We start from the raw sequence: 13853 nt of genomic DNA on the forward strand, positions 1-13853 counted from the left end.
AATTTGTACTATACTCAGCTAACTAAAGCTAGTAATTTTGCAACGAGCATGAATTAGGCTGCTTCAAACTTCGAGCGCTATCATGTTACCAACATTTTCATTATTCATTTAGTTGAACCTTGCAAATGGCTAGTATCACTTGAAAGTTACAGTTACAGTGATGAAAACTAGTTTGATTCATTCAAGAAAGATCTTTGATCTAGTATGCAGAGTACAGCATATCTGCTCAACCCAACCATGATCAGCTACACGATCAAGTGAAAAAAATGCGGCCCACGTGGGTCAGTTACATGGGCAATTGTGCGCGCGCTAGAAATCCTTAGTGTATGAGAAGGTCTACCCTCTGAATGCGGTGTTTCATCTATTCTGGTCAATGCCGACTGATGCATTGCTATACTGCTACCGATGCACTGAACTGTGTACAAAGTCTCGAGGATGTGACCGATGAGTAAGCACGCCCCGTTCCGATTATGAGATGCACCACTGTCAGACTGCACCAAGTTGTGGGTTTTGAGGTCACTGGCCGGCAGAGTTGGGGGACAGAAAAAAGCGGAATTCCGAAGGCTTGCGGTTGGTGGGAAGCAGCGCGCAAAATCGTAACGAGCTGGGGATCCACGAACCACTGTAGGGAACGGGGAGGAATTTCCACACACTGGAACAATAAATACATTATACCCACTTTCAACCGTTTCTCATCGTTCGTGCACTGTACAAAGGGGAGCATTCCAGAGAAGATGATAAATTCCAGAACCGGTTGTTTGAACGGAGTGAATCACGTTTTTTTCGGTATCGCAAATGACGCAGTCAAGGCTGGGGATGACGAAATCTTTCCAGGAAAGTTCGCAATCTTGGTTACTTCCAGAAGTGAACCTTTCCCCCGGAAGAACCAGAAACCAAAGACAAAGAATTAGCTCCGACTAACCGCAGCTCAACGATTCAATCAACTGCGTGGTTGTCGGTGGTACACTGAAAGAAAGGCACACAGCAATATCACATGTTTTACACGTGAATCTGCCCCATACGGCTTAACATGTGAATTTCATGTGCAAAGCACTTAAATCAAATCATGGCACGAACCTGTCATTCCAAATGAAAAACACGTTAATCTGACGTGAAATCTCACATGAATTTCCAATGCTTGGCTTATAAATATGTGATGAGATTGTAGTGCGATTCAAATGGATTTCCATTGGAATTCATGTGTGTTAAATATTTAGTATTTTCTTTTGGATTGAAATTTAATTATTTAAAAATTGCTTGCATAAATAAATTTATTTTTCAAAATAGTAAAAACACATACAATACATAAGATTTTTTCCACTGATTCTGAAGGTCACTGTTACGCAGCGTCGGAAAGTCTGATTGCGATTCCGCGCTGGGTCCGTAGGACTTGAGGGCACTTCCTGGCGGACGTCGGGAAGCACCGCCCGAAATAATTGGTTCTCGTAGTTCTCCATAGCCAGCTAGATGAAACTAGAGCGGATCTTCCGATTCGCCGCATCAGGTGTGGATTCCGGAGCCGAAGCTGGAACATGATTTCCTGAAAAAAAAAAAGTGAAACTTAGTTAGTATCAAATTTTCTGCACCTTCACTATGTATTCTTTTTTGTACTCACCGAAAACTTATTGAATGCTCAGTTTAAATTTGCAAACAAATCTTTAGAAAAGATAAAATTCGTTTACAAAATCAGCCAGAAGCAAATTTTTGACCATCATCCTCCGTGGCCATCTTAGTAATGAAAATTTTTCACCATCCGCAATTAAAAACCAAAACATTTGAGTCTCACGTGTTCTTCACTTCGCAATCAAAGGAAAAGTCAAATGGGGCAAATCAAAGTGCAATTCATTTCAATCTCACGTGACATTCTCTTCAAAACCAAAGGACAAGCGGATTGGGGCAAATCTAAGTGAAATTCATTTGAATCTCACGTGTAAATCATCCGAATAATGAGTGAATTCTTTTTTGTCAACGATCAGCTGGAGATGAATGATTTAAACATTAATTTGACATGTAAAGCACGTGAGATTCAAATGAAAAGCACGTGAAGTTATCGTGTTGGTTTTTGGAGTGACTCACGTGAAAAAACATTTGATTTTTCTATGTTGGATTTTTTCAGTGTATCTCAATCAAACCAATACCACTCCACAGTCACAGACAACCGCTTCCCACGTCGATAACGCGCGGTGGCGATTGGCTATGATGGATCCGGACAGATAGCAAAACTTGACCAACCAGAAGAATGGGCTCGTCGCCGCCACAACCGCACGCTCCGTTCATTCGCGCGTCGTTCACGGCCTCTGAGAAGTTTAATCAACTTTGTTTCCACGGCGCGTTCAAGTACACACACACACACACTACGGCGTTCATTGTTGTTGTTTTTCTTTATTGCTGCTGTTGCTGATAGTGGTTTTGGTTTCTGCGGCGGTGTAAATTCATTTCCGCATTTGAATATCAGCGCCGAGCCGCGGCCTGTTTATTTGCGTCTTCGCGAGCTGGACCGGTTGTACACAGAAAAAAAAAACAATTCCCGTAATCGTGAATTGTGTTCATGAATTTGGGAAACAACGAAGGAATTCATTCATGGTGCATTTGCACTATAAACGTGAAAATATTCCTTCGTGGTTCTCAAATTCATGAACACAATTCACGAATTCGGGAATGATTTTTTTTCCGTGTACGCAGGGTGCGAATTAGGCGGATTGGGATGGTTCCGTTAGGTTGGTGTTGATTGGAAGATTTTGAAAAAGAACACACTTTCAAATTTGTTTCCAGTAAAACGGGAAGTCATGGGAAGTACCATTGAGTTCGATACTAGAACAATAGAAATCATGGTGCACATTCTGGAATGCGCGCGTGCTCTCATTGCATAGGGTAAGATGCCTAATTGAGGACCTTTTTAGTACAGGCCCACAGGTCTTGCGGGCTCATTGCAAGTTTCTTTGCGTGATAAAGCTATTATTACAATTATAAAATAAAAAATTATCGTGATAAAAAAAGTGCATTCTGGTTGACAACAGTTAGATTTGCAAACAAAATTTTAAAATTGTAGTAGTAGATTCGGTAGTTTTATGTATAGTTCAAGTATACCGAAATGCTAGTAGAAGGCTGTTTTTAGGTTTGAATTCATAGCATTACTAAGTCCAATTCCTATGCCCTCCCCACTAAACAAATGAGAATGGACTTGAGGTTAAAAAATTTTGTAAGTCAGTTTAATAGATTTATTTGGGAAATCGTTGCTATAACATTTGTTTAATTTAGCATCATTCTCTCTAAATTTTGGCCAAAGCATACCTAAAAAGTCTGCCTGTGTAGATCAATCGGACCGCGCACTAAACTCACAATCCAGAGGTCGCCGGTGACTGACGCAAAAAAGCCCAAGTGTAAATATAGGTCACACTTAGGAGACACCCGGGAAGCGGAGTCTTGTCGCAAAAAGTACGATACACGCCTGTGGATCTGTTGACGAAACCGCAAGGTTTAAGAAGGTCACATTATAAAGTGTTACGTCGATTACGTTTCATAAACAATAGTCGAAAAATAACACAACAATATTCTTAAATCGATTGTTTTGAATTAGGAATTCAAACATAACATTGTTCGGTGTTAAAATGTTCATAATAAATAAGTAAAAATTTAAACAATAATCTTACTCATGAAAAAGAGTCAACAAATGGGTAACCTACCCTAATCCGCCGACAGGTACCAACCACCATGCCAAAACCACCTGCCTGCTCGGATGCTTTGCCCGCCGCCAACCCAGCACCTGTATACAGTTAGCCCGCGCGCGCAGCGAAACTGGTTTAACCATCGCGTCCGCGCGCCTCCTTCGATCGACAAAAAAAAGCGCGCGCGATCTTGTGAGAGAAAATAAACGCCAGAAACCGTACGGTACTTGAATTCACATATTAAATTTTTTCAATTTAATCTGTTTATGCATGCAAAAATGGATACGATGGCGCGATATCGTAAATCGGCGCGATGGTGGGAAGAGCGCGCGCCCGATGAAAAGTTGGTCACCTTTTAGAAAGTACACGCCAATCGCGATCGGCAAACAATAGAGCTTTATGACGTTTCGCGTACACACACTAGCGCACCATTTGATTTTGCTGGCCGGACAAAATTTAACCTCACTTTTTTTCGTGTACGTACACGCAATACATGCGCACGTAAATAACTCTATTGACGGCGAAGAAAAGCAAAAACAAAAAAATAGCTCAGCTGCATAATAAAAACATTCGCGCAGGAGCGCTCCAATGAAAACAACAACAGGCAAAAAATATATGCTAATGGGACGTGCAGGGGGTTGCAAAAAAATCGCAAAAAGCGAGAGCTAAATTGCACCCCGGCGTCAAGTTTCACCCCAACGAGACAGATTAATGTGGGAGAGTTTTAATAAGCGGTGTCGATCTTGAAACAATCGGAAGAGCGAACCCCCGTATCGGAAGCTCGCCCAACCACGACAATACCAAGCGGAGAATTCAACCCTGGGATGGTTCACGTGCCACAGCAGGTTGGTGGGTGGGAAGATGTCGAGGAATCGAAATACTTTCGCACGACCACGGCGACGAGCTTTCATTGATGATGATGATGACATAGAAAGGAATTTCATGATATTTTCTTTTTACTTTCTTTCCGTTTTAAATTCAAAGTCGCGCATCGCGCTGTTTACAGTTTCTTCATCGCGATCGTGTCATAGCGCGCAACACGATGGTGATGATACCGTGGGGGTGGGGTGGGGAAATGGGGGAAAATATCTATAAAATACTGCGCGAATGTGGCTCATCTGCTCTTCCGTTAGTCTTAGGGGAAATTGGTCATTTTTATAATCAGAAAACGAAGTTAATGCGGTACAACTATTTTGGTCCACTTGATAGCATCGCTACTCAGGAGGCACGTCGACGTTAATAATAAATTATTTTTACGAGTTCATTTATTGCGCGTATTCCCGAAAAAGACACGCGGCATACCAGTCTCGAAACGACGCGCCGCACTTTCGGCAAATTCGCGCTGTCAAATCCCATACTGCGCGTTTTGTTTTTGTTGATCTTCTGCTTCGAATTGCATGCCATTGTTGCCGGGTATGTTTTTATTGCACCAAAAGTGCAGAGAATCGCTGGCAACAGTGTCTGCGGCACATTCTGAAAAGCCGCGCGGCGTGTACCTTCGAGAGAAACGGACAATACTTTATTTTTATTCGACTTCATATTTATTTGATCTAATTGGTTCTTGAACACAATGTTTTCCCATTTCAACGCACCTTTTCAAGTGTGTGCAAAATTTAATTGTTCAAAGTTCATTGTTGTAGAAATTCGTATTCGCAACGCACGTGGTTCCAAAAAAAAGCGAAGGTCTACATTATTTCTGGCGCGGCTAAGTAAAAAAGATTATTTTTCCTTCCAACTCGACTGCATTGATAAATTCGGAACGACGAGCGAACACGTGTTACCCGAAGATATCGATGTCACTTTTTGTCGCTGTCGACGAAATCTAGGTTGGGCTTAAAATGTTTGATTTGATTTAAGCAGCAGGATTGAGTTTCATAAATATACCGATTATATGCGTGTTCATCAATGCTGTTAATCGTTGAATCAACGTCATCGATGTCGATGATCGTTGATTTAAACGTAATCATAATCGCAGCCATCGTTGATTTAATCGTCAACGTCAACGGACTCGTTGATTTAAACGGCGTTGATCAACGCGTTGATTATCGATAATCAACGAGTTGACAAACGGCGTTCTTTTATAGTTTTCTAGAGTTTTATGAGGAAAGAACGATTTTTTCATAAATGTTTTGATTGGGAAACATTATCAAATTGATGTGGCATGGTTGTTCGGGGATCCGGCTGTACCAAGAGGACCGAAGTGACCGGATTTTAAACGTAATTTAAGCCCTAGCTAATTGCTGGTCACTTCCATCTCCACTTTGGTTCCCAAGTCCAACCAGGATTTTCTTATGTAAATGACACCGAAAACGGACAATTGGGAACCGAGATATGGTCGGATTTTCACCGGAATTATTGTTCCGGCGGGTTCAGTAAGAGTCTCGCGTGGCTAAATATCGACACAATTTGTTTTTCTATGATACAATACTGAATTGACCACATGACCTATGTTCCAGAACCCAGATTAAGATTGGCCAAGATGTCAAACTTCGTGACAGACCAGAGTAGCCTACTGTTATTGAACAATGAGTAAACAAAATATTTATGACCTACTGCGATTGGGTTTCGACACCACGCGAAAGATTTATCTCTTGGGATTCGATGGAAACTCATTGATCACACACAGTAGGCTACTTCGGTCTGTCACGAAGTTTGACATCTTGGCCAATCTTAATCTGGGTTCTGGAACATGGGTCATGTGGTCAATTCAGTATTGTACCAGAGAAAAACAAATTGTGTCGATATTTAGCCTCGTGAGACTCTTACTGAACCCGCCGGAACAATAATTCCGGTGAAAATCCGACCATATCTCGGTTCCCAATTGTCCGTTTTCGGTGTCATTTACATAAGAAAATCCTGGTTGGACTTGGGAACCAAAGTGGAGATGGAAGTGACCAGCAATTAGCTAGGGCTTAAATTACGTTTAAAATCCGGTCACTTCGGTCCTCTTGGTACAGCCGGATCCCCGAACAACCATGCCACATCAATTTGAGAATGTTTCCCAATCAAAACATTTATGAAAAAATCGTTCTTTCCTCATAAAACTCTAGAAAACTATAAAAGAACGCCGTTTGTCAACTCGTTGATTATCGATAATCAACGCGTTGATCAACGCCGTTTAAATCAACGAGTCCGTTGACGTTGACGATTAAATCAACGATGGCTGCGATTACGATTACGTTTAAATCAACGATCATCGACATCGATGATATAAACGCCGTTGATTTCAACGATTAACAGCATTGGTGTTCATTTAATGTTTATTGAGTAAAGTAATGTTCAATCTCAACTCATTCATAAATCACCGGTTCAAATTGTTGCTCGGTACTTTCAAACAAACCACTTGGAATCTGTGCTCAAACAGACGACGCAGTAAATGTTTCTCCTCCAATTAGTTGAAAATATGTCAAAGCTGGCATATTAGCGTGCGCTCAAAGAAGAGACCGGTGACGCAAATTAACAAGAGTGACACCCAAATCTGGATGGGGTGAAGGGTTTGCAAAACGACGAAAAAGAACTTGACCTGTGCATTATTTTAAAGGGGTGGGCGGAACGGTAGATATACTGTGATAAATGAGTTAATTCCGGATCAGCTTTAAAAAAATATGATTTGTATGTTACGTTCGATGTCTGAGGTATTTTTTTGGGTGTGCTCCCAATTTTGCATGCTATCGACATTTATTAGCTTCTAGAATGTCACAATTTGGCTTGAATATCAATATTTAAACAGCAGCTTAGCCTTTTTCTTCAAAACAGCTAGAAATTATCTCAAAACAAAATGTTCTAATATTTGTTCTCTCTTCTCTCCACCTTTGCAGATGACGCATCCAACCGAAACGAAAAGAACGAAGACCGAAAGCAAAAGCACGGTACTCGGACCCCAACAGCAGGAAACGAAGCAGCTGCCTCCGGCGGGGCTCCAGCACCAGCTGGCAAAACCGGCGGTGGTGGAAGGAAAGTCGCTGTCTCGAGCATTTCGACGAATGTCAAAAAGCAACGTACGGCAGATGCCAACTACCAGCACCCATGGCTGTACACGACACTCAAAGGACACACCGGCCAGGTGTTCGACATGGACTTTTCCAGGAACGGGAAGTACCTGGCAACGTGTGCTGAAGGTAAGCTGAGTTTTTTTTTCGCTTTCTTCGCTATTTTGGTTCGTTCTTTCCGCAAAAAAAAAAAAACTTTGCGAATCAGGAAAAGTCCTTCCGGCTTGAATTATTTATGATATTTTTTATGAAGAACATCAACTAACACATGATCATTACTAATTAAACAACTTTATGAAGTTTTCCATAAAGTTATCTTGGGTAAATTTTGCCATTACTCACGAGCAAAAGCTGTAAATTGTGAATCCCGGAACGATCGTCGAGCGCGCGCTCTTTTATTTGGAACCAGAAATGAACACGTGTGAATTTGGGAAGAAAACCGCAACCGGTCTACTATGTTAGCACAGACCGGACACAATCACACTTTCAAAATCTGCGTGAACTTTGTTCGCGTTCTATTCGCAATTCAAAGTAAAGGTTACTTGGCAAGTTTGTAAACTTGTAGCGCTTTCTAAAACTTGCGTTATTTCAAGAAATCTTAAACCTTGTGATGCGTGATGCCTTTTTCGATCGCGGGTCACGATCTTGCATCAAAACGGAAGAAAGATTCTTTATCTACACCGCTGCAGCTGGAAAGGTGCCAAACAAAACTTTCAGCGCACACTGCGATGCGATTCGGTTGGTACAAAAAAAAACGCACACACAAAAAACCGCACCCCACGAAACGTGTGTTTTCAAGCTCAATTCAAGCCATTATCAAAGGTTACGGGCCCGACGTTACGGCGTAAGTTCGCCAAGAGACGCGTAATGTTTACTACACGCGGCACGGATCGCGTGGTGTTTGTGTAGCCGAAAATGTTGTATGCTCTCCTCCGGCGAGTGAGTGTGTCCGTTCGCCAGTTGGTTGGTTGGATCGTTGGAGCCGCAAGGTCACGTACCAAAACACACTGAAATGTTTGTAATTTAAACCATCCTTCTTTTTTTTGCGCGCACGCGGGCAAGTGAACCAGCGAGTTCGCACATAGAGTTTACATAACAATTACGTCAACGACAACACGCGCTCGTGCCAACCGATTCAAACACGTGGAGATGCCCATTTCGCGCCTCGCGCTAAACGGCGACGAAATTGTCAATTAGTTGGGTAGGAGGGAAGTTGAACGATATGTTACTTGCGACAGATCTCTTCTGTTAACATTAGAGGCATGAATTCAAGTTAAACAAAAGTTAATTTTGCAAACAGTTTTGAATTGTTCAGTTTTTGTAACATTTGATCTAATTGATGACGACAGTCATCCAGTTTTTAGAATCTAACAAACTTACTTATTTTAGAATGTTCTTTCTAGTGACTATTAAGTTAAATAGAAATATCAGGCCTTAAGATAACCCTTCAGATTCCCCTCAAGTTTCGATATGTGTTGTCTTTAAAATGTTCAGATTGTATTTAGAATAAATTTCAAATTTAAATTAGAAAGGATGTGAGAAACCACCATCTGACATCCGATGTGTTTTCGGTCCCACCAAAGTTTGCATTCGGTCTGTTTTTACCTTTAAGAGGTATCATTCCATGTCTGCCATTTTTGTTTTAGAAAAACATTAAAATCATGACTCAGAATACATCAATCAAAAAATGCTATTCTATATTGTATTGTATACTTTTCATTAGGCTTCAAAACAATAATAAAACAAAACTCGGCCCAGTTCTTTCAGTCTAGTCCAACTCTAGTGAAATCAAATTTTAAAGAACTTTGGGGACAAATATGTTCCATTAAGCTAGTTTTATCGTTACAATATTTTATATTTTCTAAAGTTAAAATCTTTATTTTCAATCAAAACTGAAAAAAAACTTAATCCAAAATTTGGAAAGCCAGCTTTGTTTTTCATTTTATTGCTGTTTTGGTTCAAATTCATGTGTTCATAGAATGAGAGAATTCCAAGAAGTTCCATTTCATCAAACTAGTGACTCACTCAATAACCAACCTACATTAAATCCACCGCCTACAAACTACCCAACTAACAAGTGCTTTTTGGGGGCATGGGGAAAAGATGAGTTAGTCACCCTTTTGGGGTGGTGACGCCGTTCGATGGAATCGAACTGAAGAGTTTAGTTTTTTGTTGTTGTTCTGTGAATAATACAGTTGGTTAACTCCTTTTAATGTGTTGCCTATGTGGTCATCGCGTGATGGTGTGGTGCGTCATGACTATTACTATTCGGCGTGTTTATAAAGAGTATCACGGGTGCTGCTGCTGTTGGTTGCTGCTGGCTGCTGGTGGTGTTTTAGGCTAAGTTCTAGGTGTTTGTCGTTGGTGTTGTATATATAAATAATACCTGCTCATGGTGGCGGCTCGCGTCACACTCTTCGGGTTTTCGGGTTTCCTTAGACAGTAAGATCTCGAGTGGAGTTACACAGCACAAATTGTCTGGTTGTGAGTACTTGCCTCTCTGATGACACCAGAACTTTGTTGAATTAAATTACAAATGAATTAATAAATCAAAAATCTAACCAGTAACCGCATTCGCATAGAGAGTGTTGATAGAATTGATTTTTCGCGAAAGGCTTCCCCAAATCAAGAACGAACCAAACGCTTAAGCTCGTGCTCATTTGAACAATATGGTTCTAAACTGTGTTTCTTCTTCTTTTTCTCTTCCTCTCTTTCTCTCAAACACACACGTAAAGATTCGCCTTCAGCACAATCGAGCAACGGCAATCATTTAATTAATGTGAATATTAATGCAAATGATGAGCGCAATACTTCTGCTGCTACTACAACCACATCTTCGGCCTTCGGCGATGTAAACGACGTGGTCTCCAGCAGCAGCAGCAGCAGCAACGCAAGTAGTGGCAGTACCAGCAGTGGCAGCAGCACTCGTGGTGAAGATTCGCCAAATGCCCCAGGCGCAGGCAAAAAGCAGCGGAAATATACGAAGAAGAAGCAGCAGTACAAAAAATCCAACGGCAACAACGGCAGTAGTAACAGCGGCAACGCCGGCAATTGTGCGACCAATTTGCGTGTCTGCGGTGGCGATGACGACCCTATCGGGACGGATCCAAAAGTGGTTACCTCACCGGTCAAAAGTACTCCAGTCGTCGCAACGGTTGTGGCTCAGTCGGCGTCATCTTCTTCGTTGTCGTCCTCGTCGTCGACCGGCTCTTCCTCTAGTGGGGGCAAGCAGCAGCAGCATCATCATCGTCAGCATGAAAAAAACTCGAGTTACCAAGGTCGCCTGGATTTCAACGGCGGTCGGACTTCGCCCCAGCGCGGCGACAACAGTAAGAGGTATCACCAAAGAAACGCAGGACTGTCGCCGTTGCGCCAGTACGTGAAGTTGAATCTAAGCGAGAACGAGCTCGTCAAGTACCTGAGCAAGTACGTGCTCGATAAGGACGTGATGAAGGAGCTGGGGTTCCCGGTGGAGTACGGGCTGGACTCGGACAAGGCGATAATCTACAAATTTGCGCACGATTTCTTCCGCCCGGCGGCGGCACAGTTTTATCCCCGATCGGTGGCGTCCAGCAAGAAACGAAGCCACGAGATAGTGGAGGCGGACAAAAGTGACGACACGGACAGCGGACACTCTTCGCCGACCAACGTGGACGACAGCGATTCGTTGCTGGTGTATCGTAGCTTGTCGCAGGGCAATTCTACCGCGCTCAAGTCACCGCTGAGCGATATTGATATCGAGCCGAGCGAGGAACGTGAATGCTGTCGCTGTAACAAAGGATTCTTCATCACACTGGACGGGGAATACTTGACTCAGGAGCACTGCATTTATCACTGGGGTAGGCTGACGCGGGTCTTCAGCGGGGCCGAGTTCAAGAAGGTGTACTCCTGCTGCAATGGAGACGCGGACGTGAAAGGATGCACCATTAACAAGCTGCACGTTTGGACGGGACTGCTGCCGGGCTTCAACGGACCGTTCGACGGATTTGTCAAAACGCAACCCTCGCCGAGGAAGCTGAAACTGTTTGAAAAACTGCTGTTGAACAAGTTTTACTACCAAAACATGAACGCAGATTGCATCGATCTGCTGCAGCAGGATGATCTGATCGTGGACGACAGCGAAAGCGACGGCGTCTACGCCCTCGACTGCGAAATGTCCTACACGGGTCGAGGCCTCGAGCTGACCAAGGTCACCGTGGTGTCCGTCGACGGTCAGCTGGTGTACGAGCGTCTCGTCAAACCCGACATCGAGATCGTCGACTACAACACGCGCTACTCGGGCGTCACGGAAGCGGACTTTGCCAACCCGCGCCAATTCGTCACGTTGCGGCAAGTACAAAGGGATCTCCTCAAATTTATCTACGATGACACCATCCTAATCGGACACGCCATCGAGAATGATCTGAAAGTATTAAAAATCATCCACAAAACTGTGATCGACACGTCCATCACGTTCCCGCACATGAACGGATTCCCGTTCCGGCAGTCGCTCAAGTCGCTCACCAAAAACATCCTCAAGCGGGACATTCAAATGCAGCAACAGCAGCAGGAACAACCCGTCTATGACAAGAGCAGTAGTAGAAGTAGTAGCACCATAAGTAGTAGCAATTCAATCGGCCACTGTTCCCTCGAGGACAGCCGCGCTAGCCTAGAACTTATGCTATGGCGGGTCCGCAAGGACAAGGCCGTGTACGACAACATCTGGAATAACAACAACTGTTATCGAATGCAGAATAACTAATAGAAGAGAGAAAAAAAGCTGTGATTATTTTTTTAATTTATTAATTTTTAAATCCCACGACCCTGCAAAAGCGCAGGGGGAAACCACTAGTTGTACATTACCTAAGCGACTAATAAAAGAAAGATACTGAATAGTCATTTTGTTGTCGTGTTTTTCGCACTGTGGGAACCTCGCGAGCGAGCAAGCTTTCTACAGTTGAGCTCATTGTTCTCTCGCGTGAAATCGGATTATTATGAAGCGTGCCAGTTCTTAGTTCGTTACCAAGAGATTACACAACCCCCTCCGCTACGCGGCGCACTCGTTACAAGCGGCAACATAATCCGTCCTTTTCAACCAAATTGACTATCACGTTATCACTCTAATTCTTTTGCAAGTCATGCTGATTTGGTTCGGTTCCTAGAAAACAAACAAACAAACATAGTTTTAGCATTAAATAGTCATGTTTAAATTGCAAACTCATGCAAAAAAAAAAAATCAAAGACTGTATTTTATTTACATTCTTAGTATTCTCACACACCTAGGTTATTTAATTTAACGCAAAGCTCAAACAATTCAGTTCAGCTTCAGATTCTTCAAACTGAGATGCTCTGCGCGATTGGCACATGCAGCAGCAGAATTGTGTTTTTCTCTTTTGATTAATTCGCCGCCAACTGCGATCGAACAGACATTACTCCACTACTGCTACTACTACTACTACTACTACTACTACTGCTAATATTGCTTTGAAGAGTTTTGTTACATCTGTTAGTCAGCGAGAGAGAGAGAGAGAGAGAGAGAGAGAGAGAGATAGAGAGAGAGAGAGAGAGAAAGAGATGTTGTAAGATCACGCATGCAAAGTGCAAATTACTTATACAAAACAGATCAACAAAAAAAGGTGAACAACAGTGCTAGAGTATTAAGCAGAGAAAATAAATCGAATTTAGGACATAATTGTTAGAATTGTAGGATTTTTTTTATACAAAAAATGAGCATAAAACAAACAAAATTATCAGGAACTGTATGTGGGCAGACGGTAAAACTAAAAACTGTGTTATTGCAAAAAAAACCTCCATAGGGTCAGTTTTGATGACGTAATGGTACTTATATTTTGAAACATTTTTTTATGTTCGACTGGCAAAGTCGCTGATACAAAATAGAAAACATTTTCAAATAAATGAGAATTCAATTCATATATTTAAACTAGTGTGTGCCTAGCTGTTTTCATTCAGAAAGAAACCCCCCTCCCCCTCCTCCCCTCCCAACTTTGCTTGAACTTGACTTAAATTCAAACGGCCAATTCGTCGTCGCTTAATTTGGTTGTCGTAATTCTACCGCGAGCAACTATTGCTAAACGGACGTCATCGAGACAAACGACGAATTCAGCGAGCGCAGCTCGACAGTGTTGCCTTCAAGTTCGGTCTATTTTTTTATTGAACGCCACAAAACAATCCGCAATTTAAGCGTACCTGGTTGGAATAT

The 13853-nt window shown here is 42.4% G+C and overlaps 1 protein-coding gene and 1 long non-coding RNA gene across 3 annotated transcripts in view; one reads left to right on the forward strand and one right to left on the reverse strand.

Moving 5' to 3' along the window:
- LOC120428458 (uncharacterized) overlaps positions 1-13578 on the forward strand; it is a 28603-nt gene extending 15025 nt beyond the window's left edge. For both annotated transcript variants that reach the window (XM_039593469.2, XM_039593470.2), the window contains exons 2-3: positions 7484-7783; positions 10390-13578. In XM_039593469.2, the coding sequence (XP_039449403.1) occupies positions 7484-7783; positions 10390-12395 (2306 nt within the window). In that variant the 3' untranslated portion in view covers positions 12396-13578. The remainder of the gene's footprint in view (positions 1-7483; positions 7784-10389) is intronic.
- LOC128092810 (uncharacterized) lies at positions 968-4732 on the reverse strand. Its single transcript, XR_008212025.1, has 3 exons — positions 4185-4732; positions 1616-4060; positions 968-1540 (listed from the first exon to the last, which is right to left on the reverse strand). It is a non-coding gene; the product is annotated as an uncharacterized LOC128092810 (long non-coding RNA).
- Positions 13579-13853: the final 275 nt, after the last annotated feature.

The sequence above is a fragment of the Culex pipiens genome, chromosome 1, assembly GCF_016801865.2.
Source record: "Culex pipiens pallens isolate TS chromosome 1, TS_CPP_V2, whole genome shotgun sequence".
NCBI classification, from domain to species: Eukaryota; Metazoa; Arthropoda; class Insecta; order Diptera; family Culicidae; genus Culex; species Culex pipiens.